General features: G+C 39.8%; 1 protein-coding gene and 1 pseudogene across 3 annotated transcripts in view; one reads left to right on the forward strand and one right to left on the reverse strand.

Annotated features, from left to right (window-relative positions):
* Nucleotides 1–877: 877 nt before the first annotated feature.
* On the forward strand, nt 878–9,744 carry LOC117559724 (annotated as a pseudogene).
* Nucleotides 9,745–15,554: 5,810 nt separating this feature from the next.
* Nucleotides 15,555–21,175, reverse strand: part of rubcn (rubicon autophagy regulator) — a 30,092-nt gene continuing 24,471 nt past the window's right edge. For all 3 annotated transcript variants that reach the window (XM_034236401.1, XM_034236403.1, XM_034236402.1), the window contains one exon: nt 15,555–18,114. In XM_034236401.1, coding sequence (XP_034092292.1) covers nt 17,978–18,114 — 137 coding nt within the window. In that variant the 3' untranslated portion in view covers nt 15,555–17,977. The remainder of the gene's footprint in view (nt 18,115–21,175) is intronic.

Raw genomic sequence — 21,175 nt, forward strand, 5'->3', positions numbered from 1 at the left:
GTTGGTGGAAGAAATATAATCGTTTTGACTAATTTTCTTATTTCAGCAGACATCTTTGTCTAAATACCTAAATGAAATGAACAATACATGCTTAAACATAATGTCCTCTCAATTTTTGAATCTAGTTTTATGTGAATGTATGGGTTTAAACCATGGTAACTGTAACTGCCTAACAAAGCGTTATTGTTATTAAAAATGACTTCAGTTGCTTATATTTGGTTGTCACAAACCAAATCTACCACAGAAAACACCTACCAGGAATAAATGAAATGGAGTAGTAATTATTTGGTCATTCAGTCTGAGCATAGGGATTTCCTCTAAAACGTATGGACCCAAACTTGTTAGCAGGGAAAATAATAGCACTCTAAGACAAGTTATTTCCTAAATGCTTTAGCACCATTTAATTAATGAGGATTCAATGTAATTTGGGTGTGTTGAGTCCTGCTAGCATCATGGTTCTGGATATGGCAATGTCAGTCTGCAAGCCTAATTGCATTTCCATGACCCTCAGCTTTCTCTGAGTCTTGAGAAAGTTATGTCTATGGTTACATACAAAACCATTCAATAACTAATAAAAGCATAGTTGTGTATACAGTGCTGTTTTTTTTGCCTAGGCTTCAGTTGAAAGGAAAACATATTGACATCTAATTAAAGTTCACAAGAAGATTATTTAAAAACCTGTTGTACAATCCAAACATTCATTATGCAAAAGAATCAGACAAATGGCTCCCTGAAACAACTAGGAGTACACTATAGGGCTTAGCCTACAGTAGCTCGTGCTGAATTATCAAATTCTACAGTCAATATTTGCCTCTGGAGGAGGAGGCACTTAATGGGATTACTCCTAAAATCATATTGATCCACCAAAGAGTCTTCATTTGAAGGAGCACACTGATGACTTTTGTCTTGTAATGTGAGGCATTTCTCAAGATAACGGCTTAACCTTGACGGAAAATGACAGAAATGAATTCTGTTGAGCTCATCTTTATCTGTTTCATGCTGCTTCACGGTAAGACACATTGACTAACTAAATTGGCAAAGAAAACAATCTGTTAAATTTAAAAGGTGCACTTCAGTTACATCTGATCCTCATGGTACATTGGGAACTTTTTTTAAATACATAACATGATAAGGATTCATTTAAAAATGTACTGTTATGTTTGTTGTCAGTAAATACTTAATTAGAAACTAAAGTTAAATTCAATAAATGTATTGTCTTCTAAATAATATAAATGTTGTGAATTTCAAAATAAATATCAGATTAATCATGTCACATGTTAATTATCTTGTTAGACTCCATTTTAAGAAGGGGTGAGGAGTCTTTATGTCGGACGTTTATATTGAAGCCCTGTTTCAGGACGCAGCACCCATCAGTGCTCCCACTTTGGGATTTGGACATTAATATCGCAAAAACAGCCCTTTTGTTTTTCCAATAATAAAATAGCCTGAACACAATCCACTTGGTATACCTTTACCGTATACAGCAAACAAAGAAATATCTCCTATGCTTTGATGTCCAAACCATTAAAAAAAACTGGGACTGTGCCTGTATTTGAGCTTTATCACAAATTATGCTTTCTGTTTAAACTCAGGTTTTGCAGCAGCATTGAACTGTACCAGCCCTACACCTGAATCCTTGTTTGGTGAACTTGAGAAGGATCTATTCCCTAAAAAACTACTGCGACCTGTTAATAGTTTTTCAAGTCCACTTAACATAACCATTAGTATCACTGTGGTGGGAATAATAGGAGTGGTAAGTCTTTTCATGACTTTGCTGAAAAACGTTTTCAATTTTCAACGTTTTCTTATAAGTCATCAACGGCTAATTGACTTAAAACCTTTTCTCACCTGCAGGAGGAAAAATCCCAAACACTGACAACACTCATATGGCAAGTTCTGGTAAGTTCTTAGAAAACTGAAACAAGCATCAACTAAGTATTGGACTATTTAAATCCACTACATTGATTTTGTATGCTATTGTTGCAATTCTTTTTAATTATTATGATTGCATTACCGCAGATTTGGAGGTGTATCTTTTTGAATACCACTGAGGGGTAAAAGTCTGGTGTTGGATTTCTCTAAACACTCAAAATAATATGTGAATGGCTTATCAAGTTACTGTAATACACTTTATGCCTAATAGTTTAAAATTACATAACTGGAATAAACTTCAGTTAAAGTTGATTTGATATGTTAAAAGTCTTGATTTATTTTTATTTTACTTAAATAATGATATAATGGTGTTTTGGACCAAACGTTGTTGTAGTGAATTTAGGTAGTGAGTAGTGACACATAAATATAACAAAGTCATTTTTCAAGCTGTACCTCAATTGGACGTTGATCTGTTTTATGCAGGAGTGGAATATAGAGGGACTGAGCTGGGATGACAAGGAATGTGGAACCTCAAGAGTCTCTGTCCCACGAGAGAATCTTTGGATCCCAGACATCCACATTACAGAGTTGTAAGCTAAGAAGACAGTTTTCCAAAAACATTTGTTAAAGTTCTCAGAGTACAACATTAAATATAAATAAGCAATGACAAGAGTGTGCTGTGGGAGAGGGATATTAACTGTCTTTTCCTTGTATTCCTCTCTCCTCATAAAATGTATTATGTTTATTTCCTAATATATAAAAAAAAAAATTATATTCTTTTACAGCATGACTGAGGACAAATCTCACAAAACTCCCTATGTCTACATCAACAACACAGGTCATGTATTTGATGATAAACCGATCGCAGTGATCAGCTCCTGCATATTGAATATCTACTATTTCCCCTTTGATATCCAAAACTGCTCACTGACCTTTGGATCCTATCTACACTTTAGTAAGCCTGCTTAAACATTAAACACAGTTGTTCAAAACTATTTTTTTAAAACTGCATTACTTTTTTCAAACATCACTAAAGCATAAAATACAAAATGTATAAGTAGTCACTGTGGTTGTTTACTGAAGGTTAACTTATTTGTACCTTAACGTTTTGATAAAGAAATGTGTGTGACACAAGGTTACACAAAATATCAGATTTGTTGTTGACACAATCACAAATTATACAATTTAAACTGTGTAAAGTCCTTTTAAAGGGTCCAAATATCTCAATGTGTGGAGAGATAAAAACTACTAAAAACTAAAACTTTGCCTTTAATGTTATTCAAGATACAGACATCAGGATGGTTCAAGGCTCTTCATCTGAAGAGATCCTGGAGGAGTCCCTAAAGGTTTCGAAGACCAACGGGGAGTGGGCGCTCATAGGGGTCCATGTAAATCCTGACGCTCAACTGGTGTTAAATGAGGGAAGCTACTCAGAGATCAAATACTATGTAAGCACTTTTAACTACTTACATTTTTCATGGTCACTCATTTTTGATTAGATATAGCTGCACACAATCCCATACTACATGCTTATTTGATACAATATAGACAAGTCATAGTATACTGTGAGTTTAAAATAAATCAACATACTTAAAGTTTCCTTTATGGAGTTCCGAGCATGAGGAGGCGGGTTATACAAAAATATAGGCCTAATACACATACAAATGTATATCAATGGGGATGTATACAGGTAAAAATGCCAAACATATTGCATTTTGTTTTAATTGACACTATGTGAAAAGAAACCCAAAGTGAATTGATGAGCTTAGCAAAAACGTAATATCAATCTCAAAAGACTAGCAAAAAAGTTGAGGTGTTGTACCTGTGTCCGTTCCCAAGATCACTTTGAGACGTCGGCCAACCCTCTATGTGGTGAACCTGCTGATCCCCAGCTGCTTCCTCATCACAGTGGACCTCTTCAGCTTCCTGCTGCCCCCCCACAGTGTGGACAGATCCTCCTTCAAGATGACCCTCATCCTGGGATACACCGTCTTCCTGCTCATCATGAACGACCTGCTGCCAACCACTGGGGAGACTACGCCTCTCATCAGTGAGTCATACCTGCTGTGAAATGTTTACTCATTTTATTCCAAAGAGGTTTGAAGGAACATCAACAATTCAAAGCTGTATGTGTTTTTAAGTGAGTCATTCCTAGCATTGGGTGTCATCTCAGCCAGGTTAAAAGAGTCAGGATTTTTTAATTTAATCTTAATGATGGCTTGTTAAAGTATTAGATGCATATTTTGGTCCAGCTCATGACATTCTGGTCAAATAATTACTGTTACTTTGAAATATAGTGACAGGGAGGACATTTTCTGCAAAACTTGGCTACTGCTACTTGTTGGATGATAATCAAGCTAGCACTTGGTGACAACATACAAATATATTTGAATAATTTATTAACCACATCTTCTAAAAAATACCAAAAGACACATACACACACACACACACATACACACACACATTCACACCATATGCAAAAGGAAACTCTACAACTCTATACAAAGTATTTATTATAACATTTGTGGATATAGTAGAATTTCGTTGGTAGGCTACTCCAGTCTTAGCTTAGTCAAATCTGAACACACACGTTACTTGTATTATCTTGGGTTCATCATGCAATACTCTTACCCGGTGTATCTTTATCCCCGATGTCCATCTCGATTAAACGTCCAAACATCCACATAGAAATCGTAGAAAAAAGTCCCTCTTCATAATTGTGGAACTCGCCTAAGAATCGCTGTTTTTAAGCTTTTTTAAGTATCAAAATAAAGCAGTGATAGTTGTTTCTATATCCATAGGTGCATTGCAAAATATTCATATTAATAACTAATTCGGCATACTTTTAATTTGCCTATTTGCAAACCAATATATGCTAAAGAAATAAAGGGTTCAACCTGTAGCCCACAGCAGGGGCAGATCTAGAAACATATTCATGGGGTGGCAAGAGGGTGGCAGGAGATTTTGAGGGGTGGCATACCCTGGCAGAAGTATATGCTGATTTTATCGCAGTCATATCAATCAATGTTAACCTCGGAAAGCCATAATATTGATATTTTAACTAAATAACATTAGGTGACATTATTGTGGCACAACAGTAAATCCTTAAATATAAACAGGGCTGCACATAACTGGTGAGCAGGTGCGCATGCGCACCTCGGCCAAAAAAAGAGCACCGGGTCATTTGAAAAAAGTCGCATTTGCGTACCAACATTGAGAGAGAGGGAGAGAGAAGGGAGAAGAGAAAAGAGAGAAGAGAGGAGAGAGAAGAGAGAGAAAGATATTTGCGAGTTGCATATGAACTCAGGGCCGGCCCGTCGCACTGGCGTTGATTTTCGCCTAGGGCACCAGATCTGTGGAGGCGCTGCGCTGGTATTCTGGGAGGGAAAAAAACATTTTTGTCCGTTGGTGCTCATCCTAATTTTCGGCCTTGATGTAACAACATTCATAATTAAGTAAATGTAACACCCTTTTCACCCCGGTTACACGTTTCATTTGCCCTGTACGATGACCGCTGTAAGTGATGAAAATGGGGGATGTTGGCTTATCTGGCGCCCGCAGCTCACAGCCAAAGTGCGAGTGAGCGAGGGAGAGAGGGAGGGTACACCGGTACCGGCGCTGTTGTTATTAGAATCTGGTGCTAGCTGCGGATATATGAAGAAGATGTTTCTACAATGATGTGGAGGGAGAGTCCTCTCCAGTCAGACCGAGAGACTGATAACTACAGCTCAGTGAGGTAAAGGACTCTGAATGTTTAGATAGTTCATAGTCTAAGTTCAAACGGTTTGGTCACAATTTATGTAAACACATATTTTCAAGGCACTCCTTTATAATTATTGGGATAAACAGGTTTGAAATCATTCCAATGTATACTATAGGCCAGTAACCAAACATATCCTTTTAAAACTGGACTTTCGACCCAAAACCAGCTGTTGACTTGTGGATGCAAGCAGCTAATCGCAGACTCAACCAGAGAGAAAGTAGTAGGCATACATCATGAGCTACCATGTCTGACAGAGAGGAAGACAGTGAGGAGAACAGTCAGGAGGGTAGTGATGACAGCTTGTAGGATTACTGGTCGTGCTAATGTTGTCTTGTGTTCGCCTCTGCATGTGTGTTCTGTGTTCACCTCTGCATGTGTGTTCAGTGCTGTGTGTCTGACAAATAAAGACCGGTTTATTTATTTCATTTTAAGGATGAGCACCAAGCAACATCTCCAGGTGCTCCTTTGAGAACCAGGGCAAAAAAGTTATGTGCACCCCTGAATATAAATATATAAGGTGGCAGACATAATATAATGAATTTTAAATGAACAAACTGAATGAGTTTGTTTCACTCTTAGACCAGCAGAGGTACCAAATATATGCAGACTGCTGCAATAAGTACATTAATTAACTGTCTCATCGAATCGATGTTTGTCTGAATTAATATGATAATATTAACAATCATATCATTCCTATCAGCTGTCAATCACTGCATCAGTTAGGGTTAAAAAACGTGTATTCAGCTAAAACATATACATCACTGCAGTTATTATCCAGTGGAAAGCCCTTACCTACTGGCCTAGTTAAATCAAAGTGGTTACTTTTTTTGGGCTGGGCAGTGTAGTTTTACACACCGTCTTATTTGACTTTCTCAGGACTTAAAGGTCCCATGTCATGGCCATTTCTACTGATCATATTTCCATTGTTGAGGTCTACTAGAATAGATTTAAATTGTGCAATTTTCCAAAATCACATTGGTTTCAAACCAATGTGATTTTGAATATGCATGTATGTGTATTGTATTGTATTGTATTGTAGTATGTGTATTCACCAGGTATTCAATCTCTGTCCTAAACGGCTTGTTGGAGCTTGTTGGAGCTCGCCCCCCCTCCCCCTCCCACCCCACATAAATGATAAAAATGAAACAAAGGATCCAGCTTGACAAAAACCTCAACCTGCCAATGGGTTTCTCCCTTCTCCGTTCCTCCTTGTATAAAAATGCTTCAATGACTTTGTTTAGTGGGTTTACTTGGAAATAAATATTCTGGTTATGGTCTGGTTATTACAGTAGGCACGCCAGTATTACATATACAAGCAGTTAACAGGTTATTCAAGTTCAATGTAAACAGTATTTCCCCTATGAGATTATAACCAGGATATGACTAAAGAGGGTTACTAATATGCAGTGGTGGCCCCAGGCTGTCTGAGGAACAGGGGCGACGAAAAATAAAAGGTAATTTTAAGGCAATCCTTGAGGTCATTTGCATTTCCTTCACTTGAAAGGAGCACCAGGGCACGTTAAAATATATTTTTTAAACTGGATCACATTTTATACACGGGAAGGGCACCATAAAGGGGAACTTTTACTGCATGTTTTGAGTCCAGCAGTGCTACGTATGTATCTCAGAGTACCTAATGAGAAATGTGGTAAATCCTCCCTGATTTTGTTTGATTTTTTTCTTTGTTTACTGCAGATGTTTTCTTCTCCCTCAGTCTCGCTCTAATGGTGGCCAGCCTGTTGGAGACGGTGTTGATCACTTATGTGCATTTCAGCTCGAGTCAGTACAGTGCGGTCCCTCACTGGCTCAGTGTCATCGTGCTGCGATATCTAGCTGTCGGTGTCTGTCTCCCTCCAAAGAAAAGAGCAACAGAGTCACTGTCGTCCTCTCTCCTGCTAAAGGTTTATTATTATTATTTTATTAAAGGGAAATGGAAACACTTTTCAAACTGCGACAATATTCCCATTAGGAAATGTATTTATCTAGTCTATTTCCAATGTAAACGATCGAGATACGCGAATTTATTTTTTGAAATGACCATGGGCGCTTCCATTGCTCCGGGACTTTCCCAGTGACGTCACTGAGTGGGTACGGCTTCCTGGGCCAAAGCTCAATAACAAACAACATGGCGGGCAATGCACCAGTAGTTTACATTGAAAGAAAACGGTCGTCGTCAGGAGTTTATTGTATTGCCCCAGGCTGCACAAATGGATTTTATACAAAGAAGGAAGAAGTACATTTCCATAGGCTGCCACTAACGGATGAGAAGCTGCTCAAAGCATGGGTTATTTCCATGAAACGGTCCGATCCGCCGCTGAATCAGTACGCACGTGTGTGCAGCGAACACTTTAAAAATGACGATTATGTCCACAAAATGAGGTTTGATGAGTCTGGATGCTTGGTTCAATACGAAACATCGGATTTGAAGCCAGGATCTGTTCCCACAATATTCAATTTCTCAACGTATGCAGTCGGGAACACCGACCGTCCCAGCACGTCGGCCGCGCAAGACAATGACAGTGTCAACAAACGTGAAGTTCGAGCCACCAAACGAGTTGCTTCAGCTGCCGAGAGAGAGGTAAATATTGCAGCACTACCAGATTACTAGCTCACACATGTATTTACTGACACAGTGTGACCTTATTAATTAACGCAATCGCATCCAAACTAAATGGTAGCTATTATTATGACGTACAATGGAGAATTGGGGGTGTTCTATAGCTCAACTAATTAAACTGGCATACACACGCTCATCTGTCGAAAACAGCCCTAAAAAGGCTAGTATTGCTGGACTAGGTGTTCAATGGATGGTATTGCCAAGATGTATGAGGTGTTGGAAAATAATACAAAATATATGTCAACTGACCACTGAGACCGAGTCGGTACTGGAACTGGTGGTATCCCATTCGGCGAGTTCAGAACCGTCGGTACTTTCGGCGGATTCCGGATCGTATGCCACTCTAGTATTCGACCGAATCGGTTCATAGGCCATGGGATGCCTGGTAACTGTAGATACTTCCACATCAATGTCATCTCCCGACGAATAGTCAAATTCATCGTTCAAAACGTCGATCTCATTGCAAAATTCCTCCATCACTGCCATATCTGCTACGTTGTGTTGACTTCCGGTATGGATACCCGGAGCGAAGACCCACCCAGTGACGTCACCATTTGGGACTCCCCTAATGGTGGCCTGGTCCCGGAATTCCCCACCCGGCCGGCGGATAATTAATTTTCTTTTGGCGAGTAATATCATATACAATAAATATTAGGATCAATATCCATTGTAAAATGAATAAACTCCCGGAATATTATAGCTGTAATTGGTGTTTCCTTTCCCCTTTAAATACAGATATATTTTATATTTTACTCAAAAATTACAATCTTTCCACTGGTGTACACATGTCGCTCCAGAAGCCCCCTTTGGTTGGATTGTATTCAAAGTATTGCTGCCATGGTTTACCTTATGCAGAGATTTCAAGCAGTAGGATAACAATTGAATGTTTTAAGTGTCCTGATGATAATTGTATATTACACCTGCCATAAAGAAACTATTCTTCATACCCATTGGATAATCTATTAGACTGGGAAATAGACGTTTTCCGCACAAGTTTGTCTATGTCACATATGTTCGATTTCAAAGAAGCTGTTCTTTGTTTTTGACAGAAAAAGAAAAGGATTTCAGCTTCAACAACATCTCAGCGATTCATCTTCAGCGCACCCCTGGTGAAACATCTCCAGAAAAACAGCCTGTGGAGCCGGCCCTGGAAGAACTGAGGAAGCTGAGCAGAGATCTCTTGGCCGTCCGCTTCCAGGTGGACAAACACTTCCAGGGGAGCACCTCCTCTCAGGAATGGCAAATGATCGGGATAGTCATCGACCGTCTGCTGTTCGGCTTGTACCTCGTCTTCATCATTGTCAGCTTCATCACTATTATATGTATCTGGAGCAGGAGCAGCTATACAGTATGATTAACCTAGTGCAACATCTTAAATTAAGATTACTCCTTGATTGACTTTTAAAAATATGTATTTTAGCCAGATGAATAGTTGTATTTATTAACTGTGTGCGGTCTTCATCTAAAAGCCCAAATAAAAATATTAAAGGGTGTAAATGTCAATTCAATAGGCTATTTGCCGCCAAATAATTTGCAAAACATTATGATTTGTGTGGAAACATTTTCATTACTAAGATTAGTTTTTTTATTTTAAACCTCTTTTCCTTTCTTTCTTGATCCTCCTTAGCAACGGTCATTACAGTCCTTGACAACGGTCTGTTCTACTGGATTTACAACGTGTCACATGTTCTGAATTGACCAATCAGAACTTTATTTAGCCTCCGTATTGTTTATGGTTGAATGTGGGCCGCGAAATTTTTATTCTAAAAGGTGGGGTAGGTAATTCACTTCAGAAACACTTTTTGTTATATTCCATGGAATGCTCTTAACATCCCGATATCAATGAATATATTAAATACTTTGACAATAAATACATAAACAAATGTCAGCTATAGATGAGAGTAACACCTACGTCACTTCCGGGCAAAAAATACGGCCCCGCCCACTTTTGGGGGAAAACAACGCTGTCATTTGAATGGCGGTCAATACAAATTCTGAAGTTTTTGCCAATCCGATCAAATTTTTTTGAAAACCGTCGATTTTTGGATCTTCAAAGAGCCCGATTACGATGGCCAGACAGCCAAACAATTACATTTGATCATTGGTAATCGACAATCGGTCTTGATATATGGTTAAATTAAAATCAGTAGGAGAGGCTGTAATTTCTCCAGCTGTTACTCTCATGAACGAGGCGGAACATAATAGTTGTATCATGCCAACAAGCTGCCGTGTCGTTTATTGCACCTCAAACATTAAAAATAATCCGGAGTTCAGTGTTTCTGTACTTCCTCTAAGAAGAAAGGACAGTAAAAGAAGAGCTCTGTGGCTTCAGGCTCGATCGCCGTTCAAATGACAGCGTTGTTTCCCCCAAAAGTGGGCGGGGCCGTAAAGTCACGTCGATGTTACTCATCTATGAAAATCGATAGCCTACTGCTATATTTAACCATATATCGAGCCCGATCGTTGATTTCTAATGGCTTAATGCAATTGTTTGCCTGTCTGGCCATTGGAATCGGGCTCTTTGATGATCCAAAAATCTCCGGTTTTCTTAAATTTCTGATCGGATTGGCAAAAACTTCAGAATTTGAATTGACAGCCGTTCAACTGACAGCGTTGTTTTCCCCCAAAAGTGGGCGGAGACGTTATTTTTGCACGGAAGTGACGCATTTGTTACTCTCATCTATTGAAGCCGTAGCACTGTAAAAAGCACGACCAATCATTTTAGCCGGGTCGGCTAAAATAACTGGATGGCCTACCTGCCTGTCAGCCTTCCATCTGTGCACACATTTATCTCGTGCCCTCATTGGTCATGTGCGCGTTCGTGTGTGTTGGAGGAGGGGCTCTGTAAGGAAGTCTGAAGGAAGAGGCAGATTTTTTCCGGTTGTGTGCTTTCAAATTCTAGCGCACTCGAGCTGGTTTCTCCATTCTTACCTACCCTACCTTTAAGTGGGCCCTGAGTTTAAAAAGGTTGGGAACCGCTGACCTAGAGCAGGGGTGGGAAACCTGCGGCCCCCGGGCCGTATTCGGCCCGTGAGACAATTTGGTGTGGCCCTCGAGGTAATTTATAAACACACGCAAAAAAGAAAAAAATTAAACAAGCGATGCCTGTTTTTCCTGGCCAAGGTCGGGATCCTTGAACACAACACGAGCCTAACGTGTCATCACGTGGTATATGTCTCGTCTGACAAGGGAGAGCACCAGAACGTCGCTCCTGCACTTCCAAACATTGCAGTACCAATAAGGAGCCGTACACATGCCGCAGTTTTTGCGTGGCTGTGTCTTAGTTGTGTAAGCCGAGTGGCGATCTGTTCATCTGTCATACTGATCATACATACCTCATTCACACCAACGGTGTTTCAGGGCCGGTTCGGAGCTCGAGCTTGAAAAGCACCGGGTTTTCCTCTTCACACCGCAGCGGATCAGCCTCTTAGCTCCGGAATCCGGTTCGTTTCAAGCACCAAAAAATGGTCCGGCCAGAGCAAAAGCACCACATACGTCACGCTTACGTCGAGGCGGGGGCAGAGACAGATCAACTCCTGAACAACAACAAAAAGCCCGCGTTTTATCCAGTTTGTACACAACGATGGAGAAACTTAACAAGAGTTTCAGAGTTTCAGTGATTCTGCCATAGACTGTATATATAAAGGTTTCTGCTCATGGTGAAGCAACGTGTCTGCGTGTTAAGGTGGAACCTGAGCATTCACGTTGATCACCTCTCATTATAAATCTATAAAACTATAAATATTCAACTTTACTTCACGTGTTCATTTGAGAACAGCTGTTACATACCTGGGTGAAGGTTACAGTTCATTTAAATGAAAGATACAACGTTACTCCACACTCATGGTTCAGTCCACCTTAAGAAATAAGACCGACCTCGGAAGCAGTTGTGTTTTTAAAAAAACCTTTATTGACACGAGTACACTTTTTTCTAAGAATATAACTAAACCACAGAAATGACTCCGGAAAAGCTGCAGATAGAGCCATAAGAAATGAATGCAACTGATTTCATCCGCGCAGTTTGGCTATATGAAGCAGGCACGCAAACGGTTACGTCATGACGCAAACGATGACGCAACGACGCATTACCAGTCGGACTCTGGGCGGTGTGAAAAGAGCCAGAGCTAAACCGAAGAACTGGTTCTGAACCTGAAAAACTCTAGCACGGAGCTTGAACCGGAGTTGCATTGGTGTGAATGAGGTATCAGTCAATAACTTTGTTGTTATTAGCATCTGGTTAGCTAGCTATGCTAACAAATATAAGAAGCTTGTTCTACAACCAGTGAGGTAAAGGCACATCTTTATATGATCATTATAGTTATACAAAAATAAGAGAATAAAGTAAACAGGTATAAAATACTATATGATGGTAACAAAAAGTTGTTATTAATAAACAAGAATACAGTTTGAAAGGGAAGTGATTTGTAAAATATCCATAAAGAAAAATAAATCTGTTTACAGTTCTGTTTCATATGGTTGTTGAGAGATGTATCCATAGATCTCTTAATGTTTTGGTGGTCATGCCACAACCGTGCACGTGCATGCATACGCGAGTCATGGTAAAATATCTGGATTATAAGGTTTCTTTTTCTTTGCACAGCATGAAATAAAGGTGAAATGAATGGGCTGTGATTTTAGTATTTTTAAGCAGAGGTCAATAATTTGTACGGCCCTCGGAGGATGTTGAAAAAATTGAAATGGCCCTTGAGAGGAAAAAGGTTCCCACCCCTGACCTAGAGGGTTAAACGCCTGGTTGAGAAAATGATTACACATAGTAGCAGCTTATATTATGATAAACTGTGACAATAAATGATTTGAGTTTATGAATCTTGCAAAAGCCTGTTGAGATCATATGAAGTTTTGACTACATATTTTAACAATAAATATAGGTATCTCTGTGACTTTGTAGCAATCTGGTGTCATACCAAAAATAGTTTTGTTTATATATACAGTCTATGGTTTTGACCCATAGGCCTACTGGTGGCTTCACTTAGGCCCATTCCCAAACCCCTACACCCTACCCCTCCGTTTGCGCGTTCACGCGGAGGGTCCGCCATATTAAGTGCTGTTCCAAACCAACGAGTGTGGGCTATCAAGCCCTCAAACAGCGAGTCTGCATCGTCTGCATCGGTGCTGACTTGAGACCGGTCTCTACCTGACCGGAGTCATGCTGTGTGTGTCCGTCAGGAAACAAGCTGTTCACAAGTAGTTCCAGCAAACATCCACTGATAAATTGCGATGTTAACAACCTCTTGATAACCTCATATGTTTTAACTTAGGATCATACCTGTGTTTAGTCTAGAAAAAGGTAAATGTGTGCATTTTATTATAAAGTTGTGTATATTTACGGACTGTTGCAAAAACTAAGAAGCTTATATAAACATCAGGTTTAAAACTAAAAGAGCTTTACAAAAAAGTAACACAATGAAATATGTTTGTAGTTTTATTTGAGTTATTAATTTACATTTGTTGTCTAAGAGATGCTGATTTGAAACCGTTGTTAAATACAGTTACGGCATTTCCTGTTTCTGCCGGAGAGATGGGAGGCCGTCCCAAAGCTTGCTGCTGTATTTACTCCCTCCATCTGACAGGAGGGAGCCTCGTTGAGCTGCGAGTGTGGCTACAGACCAGACGGAGTTCACTCCGTCACGGAGGGGTAGGGTGTAGGGGGCGGTTTGGGAATGGGCCTGAGTCACAGTGCTGTCATGTGCATACAATGGCCCAATCCCAAACCACTCCCTCGACCCTACCCCTCCGTGATGGAGTGAACTCCGTCTGTAGCCACATTCGCAGCTCAACGAGTCTCCCTCCTGTCAGATGGAGGGAGTAAATACAGCAGCAAGCTTTGCCTCTCTCCGGCAGAAACAGGAAATGCCGTAACTGTATGTAACAACGGTTTCAAATCAGCATCTCTTAGACAAAAAGTTTAAATTAATAACTCAAATAAAACTCCAAACATCTTTCATTGTGTTTCAAAGCTCTTTTAGTTTTAAACCTGATGTTTATAAGCTTCTTAGTTTTTGCAACGGTCTGTAAATATACACAACTTTATAATAAAATGCACACATTTACCTTTTTCTAGACTAAACACAGGTATGATCCTAAGTTAAAAACATATGAGGTTATCATGCGGTTGTTAACATCGCAATTTATCAGTGGATGTTTGCTGGAACTACTTGTAAACAGCGTGTTTCCTGACGGACACACACAGCGTGACTCCGGTCAGGGAGAGACCGGTCTCAAATCAGCACCGCTGCAGACTCGCTGTTTGAGGGCTTGATAGCCCACTCCCCCTCCACACTCGTTGCTTTGGAACAGCCCTCAATATGGCGGACCCTCCGCGTGAACGCGCAAACGGAGTGGTAGGGTGTAGGGGTAGGGTGTGGTTTGGGAATGGGCCAATAACAATGCCAACATGATGTTTAGCAGGTGTGACGTTTACCATGTTCACAATGTTAGTTCAGCGCATTAGCATGCTAACATTTGTCCATCAGCACCTTCTTCAAATCAAATCAAGTTTTATTTATATAGCACATTTATAAACGATTTTTGGTCGAGCCAAAGTGCTGTAGGCCTACATATAATACAAATAGCCTACAGTAGAGACAGCACAGATTGTTCAGAATATCAGTATGAGAAAAACGACATCCTCTATCCTTAGACCTTCTTATTATACATCCATGATCAGCACTAAACATACTACAGCTGAGGCCGACGGAAATGTCATAAGTTTAGTTTCATTCACTTGCTATTACAAATGATCATAAAGGTAGAGGATGTACTGGCTTGAGAATTGTATCATTGTTAAAAGTTTTTATTTAGATACACTGACTAACTTGGTAACAGGGCTACAGCTGTTTTTAATTGTTTCTGAAATCATCAATCTGTACTTGGGTTTGCCTTTTATTATAACCTGTTGTATACTACAAACCCCAAATCATCTACAAGGTATATGTTATATAAACTAAAAAGACTTTGCATACAGCAGGCAGGGAATTTCCTCCATTTTGTCTACTATATCAAACCAACATCAGTTCAAGTTAATTAAGAGTAATTTCTTTTTTGTATTGCATCTTTTCACTGCCATGTTCTAAATAACCAATAAGGACTAAACTAAATAATTTTATTTTTCAGTGATATTCAAGAGTTTGCTTATTTTCATTGTTTGACTTTTTTTTTTAATCCATTCCTCTTTTGGACTCAAGTCACATTTGGCTCTGATTAAAAATAAATGTATAGTTGCCTCCCTTCTTCAGTTTAATGATATTAGCTTATTCTTGTTAATAAACAACAACCCGCATCAACAGTCCGGCCATTCTTTTATTGTGAACATATTTACAGAACAAAAGACAAATGAACACAAATCATATTTATATTAACAATAATTAACAATTTGAATAATGGACACTTTAATCTGTAGTGCACATTAAACCTCCCCACACCTCCATTTAAATGCGGTCCAAGAGTAAAACCATCTGCTGAGTAGACTCTTCTCAGTGGAGCTGTTCATGAGCCGCGAGCTGAAGAGTTCAGTGTTTCCTTTCAAAGCATCCTGGTTTAAACTGAGACATGGGTGCAGTTTATCTCTTTAATACTCCTCTTTAGAGGCTTGGGGACATGTCACATGTATCACTTTACATTTTATCTCATGAGTTTATTTAACTAGTGAAAGATTGTACACATAAAGCAAAGCCTGTTGGGGATGGTATGTACTCTCCATTAACAATTTCCCCTGGAACTGGAGTTCAGTGTAAAGGGTTTGATTTAATCAGTGTGTTGCCAATCTCAAAAATATCCTTCTATAAATAACTATGGCTTGAACTTTATATATAATTTATTTTAAAATATACTCTAGACTAGAGTTTTAATCTAACCAACTGAGCAAATAGTAGTCACTTGAGTCCTAGAAGTAACATAAGATGTTTTAAGTCAATCTCAAATGAATATCAGACCAGTGGTTCCACACTAAGGGGGTCACCAGATGATTGAATAAACAAGATATAATGAAATCAAAATGACCATTTGGTCAAACTGCTTTGTTAAATACTGAGCTTTAATGGTGCTAGCATGCAGGTTGTTTTACCGAGCCATCAGCTTCGCTCTCTTACAAGACTCGATGCAATGCAAAGGTAAACTATCCAGCTGCTTGCTACAAATGTAGGGCCAATACGTTTTGAAACCATTGTACTAGACCAAAATTATTTGAAAGTGAAAACCAAGTTAAATGTGATGAGGTTCAGTCCAAAAGGTGATGAATATGTAATGATTTTGCTGCATGTTAATATAATCACTTTATTTAATTGTAGCTCTGTTATTTCGGACTGAAACGTTTAACATGTGACTTCAACAAACAGCAACATTTCACGGTGAAGGTTCATGTTCTTATAACGAACATTAGAAAAATCCCCATAGTGACGTCCCACCCCCACCAACAGACAGGATCAGTGCAATTAACTCGACTCTCCAAATACAAACGTTGTTAGAAAATAAGTGCTGATTAGGCTGGATCAAACCATTTCTGCATGGCTGCATGTACAGCAGGTAGACATGTGCTCATACACACACACAAGCACACCTATTCACAAAGCTTTTCGTAGTAAACACACACACACACTCACACAAAGCAGCACAAAAATGGAGCATTTGCAGTTTCATTTAAAATATTTTCAACACTGATTCTAAAACTCAGAAGTGAAGTCCTTCTTTAAACTCATCTTTCCAAAATAACTCTGCTAGCTCTACCAGTACAAGTTAATTGGTCCCAGAGGCACATCAGCATGGCTAAAAGAGTTTAAAACAGGACAGTAAGGAGCGAGGAAAAGAATAGGATTGATTAAATATCTTCAATATATTAACGTTAAGGGCAGGATTGCTCAAATACAGTATCTGCACTGAAAAATCTGTCAAAAATATAGACTAGATCTAAGCTTTTTTTACTTGCCATTATATATTTCTTAAAAATAGATCCTTAGTTCAGAAATACAAACTTCAGCTAAGCCAGTAGCCAACAATATCACCAGAGGTAAAGCAGTTGCCAGAAGCTGCAATGGTAGGAAGGAACAATATCTTAGCTGGTTATAATCGTTTTCTGATCTACTTAGACCTCAAATATATTAGTTGTACCACAGAGGAACAAAGTGCCAAGAAGTTGCACATGTTACTGCAACATGGACAGTGTGGAATATTCCTGTAAGGCAGAGGGACTTTTCATTTACACTTTTCTTTAGAACAATTAAGTGTATATCTTTGTCCCACAACTGCCACAATGTGTTTGGTGATACTGCCAGTAGAGGTCACCAGAGTATCAAACTAAATAAAGTTACATTAGGAATGAGTTATAAACCTATCTGAACTTAATTCAATGAATGTTGTTTTTAAAGCCAAGTTTCTTTTTGCGATCTCTTTGAAAGACACTTCATTTTCATGGAAAATCAACTTAGGTCTTCTATTCAAAGTTACGCTGACTACCTCTATTCACAGAGTAACGTGCAAGTGTGAAAGGGGCTTAGCTTACACTAAAAGCATCTGAAAATCCACAGTAGCATTACTAACACAGCTGATGCCCGGATGTGTTTAAACCATCTGGAAGTCTATCAGATCAAAACATTTGTTTGCAGTATTGTCTCGCAGGCAGAGGATTAGAATGCAAAGGGAGGTGTTCAGTCACTACAATCATGGTCGAATTGTGCTCTTCTCTCGTCTTAGAGTTTATTCGGTTACCAGCACTAAGGCCCACCTCCCTCATCTTCTTGTTCCTCCATGTTTTTACGTGCCAGCCTCTCCCTCCGCTCTGCCAGCCGCTGACATCGAGGACAGTCTTTACCTGTCCGGAAGCAGTTTCGATGATAGCAGGCATGGCACTCTGTAGAGGGGAGAACAAAAACAAGAGTCAGAGATACAACACGTGTCATCTTTACAAGAGGAACCGTTTTTCATGGGAGCAGCTCCCATCGGCCAAACCAAACATTGCTGCAGTGTCCACAAACTTGAACCAGTAAAACCAGTTTCCCCAACAAGGAGATGTGATGTATCAACAGAACAGCCAATCACAATCAGACCTGATGGAGGCAGGGTAAGGAGGACAGTATAAAAGAACAGAAATGAAAGGCAGCGCAGCAGAAGGCAAGAGGAGGCTCGGTGTGAGAGGGCGGGTATCCTGGGAGACACACACCACACCCTAAACCTGCTCAGACACATCCCTTTTCCCCCAAAGGCCAACCGAGTGCTTTATAACCATTAGAAATGGACAGAAATTGTTTTGTTTGTTTTTCTAAAAATCTCTGATGATGGTGGGATGAAATGACAAGCAACTCAACTTCAAAAATGGCTTTTATTTGTTCAAAGGAAGATGAAACTTAAATAAAAGCAACTAAAATAATAAATAGACATTCATACTGACACGTGGAGGCACCTCATGTTAATGAGACATTCTTCCTTCAACAGAAAAATAAATAAAATACAAAATGGATAAAACAATAGGCGATGTTTCCTCTAAACTAGTAAAAGAGTCTGAATTGAAATGAAACATCTCTTCTGCTGATTTCAGAAGATGAAGTAGCATTTGTTTAGGATAAAATAAGACTCCTCCATCACCAACACCAGCCAAAGGGATCCACCACCACATAGCTGCCAAATATTTACCCTCCACCAGCCGAGCAACTGTTCAAACTTCAGAATCAAAGCCAAGAAATACCAAAAACCACCGCAGTGCACAATCCCGGTGCCAAGTGAAAGAGTAGAAAAAGTGTACTTAATGTGACAAGGCACAAGAAGGTCGAGAGGTAATGACAAGTCAAGATTAAAGTGAGGCGGAAATATAGAGGTAGGATGGCACAATTATTCTGTTAGTTAGATTTCAATGTTCTTACAACAGTAACATCATTTAAAGGAATATTCTGAGAGTTTGGTACCCAATTCAATTCATGCAGAGTAAGAATACAAAAAATCAATACCACTTTCGCTAAATATGAAGCTACAGCCAAGACACTAACGGGCCGTCCACACTACAGCTTAAAAAACGGTTTCCAACGCGTCTGCCCATTCACTTTGAATGGGGTGACGTCACGTTGCCTCGCTTTTCGCCGAACTGAATTGTGGGTAGCACGGTCCGTCTCCGGCGTCAGAAGTTGAACATTGTTTAACTTCTGACGCAGGAGACGCCGGAGTAGCCTGCGCCAGCCAATCAAATCCCGTTTCTGAAAATCTGACAGCTCAAGCCCTAGCCAATCAAACCGCGTCTAAGCTGGGAGAGATATCCCGCCGATCATTTCTATATTTCAAAAAAAGATGGAGGAGAAACTAATTATCGCCGTAGCAAATCACCCGGTTTTGACCAGACCCTCTTCACCTACCGGGATACAAACCGGAAGAACCAGTCATGGAGGGAGGTGGCAGAGACAGTGGGTGAAACTGGTAGGTTTTCGCCTGTTTGGGGAGTATATATATATATATATATATATATATATATATATATATATATATATATATATTGCTCGCATAAAATCCCCGGGTTTTTTTGCTTTGTATGTCGGGGGCGGGAGATTCATGTGATTGGTTGTTGGTCGCGTCGCTCGAATAAAATCCCCAAGCTTCAGACATGCCCAGCTCCAAGCTTTTTTTTAAGCTGTAGTGTGGACGCTCCGTAACTGCGCCAAGCACATTTCATACTTTGGTGTGGCGGTTGAGCAGGCTGTTACATGTTTGGCAGTGAGCAAATAAGTCAAAGCTGCCTCCATGTTGTCAATGTAGTTGCAGTTGTGCAGCTCTACAACAGAGCATTTGAAATCTACGGACCATAAATGCTTAATAGTCAAAAATAAAAAACAGATAACCTCCGTCAACCCCAAAAAACATAAAAGACTTGGTACGATTAGAACTAATCTAAACATATTTGGTCATTCAAAAGATCTGGACAAATACAAGGCAATAATTATCCAGCTGATACATCAATTATTAATCCTTCAGCAATTTAGTGGACTTAAATTTGATGTGGGTTACATTTGTTTATTCAAGGTGACAGCATTGCTTAGCCTTTGAAGCTTGAAGTACTGTCTTTCTATATATTGCTTTTACTCTCGTCCCCCACCTCTCGTTTCAATCATCTCGGTCACTACTCTCTGCACTCTCTCCCCCCCCGTCTGTCCCTTCCTTCCTGCCTCTCGATTCTCTCATGGCTTTGCGAGTTTTACGACCTCTCCAGTTAGTCCGGGTAATAACGTGTGGCTCAGGTTGGACCTTCTCAGTGTCCCTCTCTCTTTTCACCTCACTCTCCTCACTCCTATCCACCTTTCCTTTGCTCCTCCCTTTGGAGAAAACAGCCGACAGCTGATTGGGTTGTAACAATTTCATAAGTGAAAACTTCTCCACGTTATCTGCACCAGAGTTCTCTCTTTTAGCTGACTCTGTTTGGCCTTTGTCTGAAATGTCATAATCCTCCTCCCCCTTACTGCTGGGTTTTCCTTCCTCCACAGATTCTGTTTCTTTCTCTGAAAATTCTTCTTCAGAGTCTTCTTCTTTCACTTCTGCTTTTCCTTCATCCTCTATCTCTCTTTTGGAGAAACCCTTGACAAGACTTGCTAACCCTGGTACACTCCAGCGTGCTTTTACAACCTGATCGACTTCATTTAGACTCTCCCTGCTGCTGCATGTTTCGCTGTCACTGTCCCTCCTGTCTGCTTTCGCTATGTTCTTCTTTAGTCTGTCAATCTGAAGAACCTTCAATATGTTTCCTCTTTCCTTTCTTGCATTTCCCCTTCCCTTCCGCTTCTCTCTCTCTTGGCTACAATCATCTCCATCTTTACCATTTCCTTCATCACACTTTACTTCTTTCTCCCCCTCTGATTCTGTGTCTGCTTTAACCTCCTGCTCTTCCTCGTTGCCTTTACTCCTGGTGAAAGCTTTCGCAAACATTCCAGGTGTGAACA

This window comes from Gymnodraco acuticeps, unplaced genomic scaffold (assembly GCF_902827175.1).
Source record: "Gymnodraco acuticeps unplaced genomic scaffold, fGymAcu1.1, whole genome shotgun sequence".
In the NCBI taxonomy this organism is placed as follows: domain Eukaryota; kingdom Metazoa; phylum Chordata; class Actinopteri; order Perciformes; family Bathydraconidae; genus Gymnodraco; species Gymnodraco acuticeps.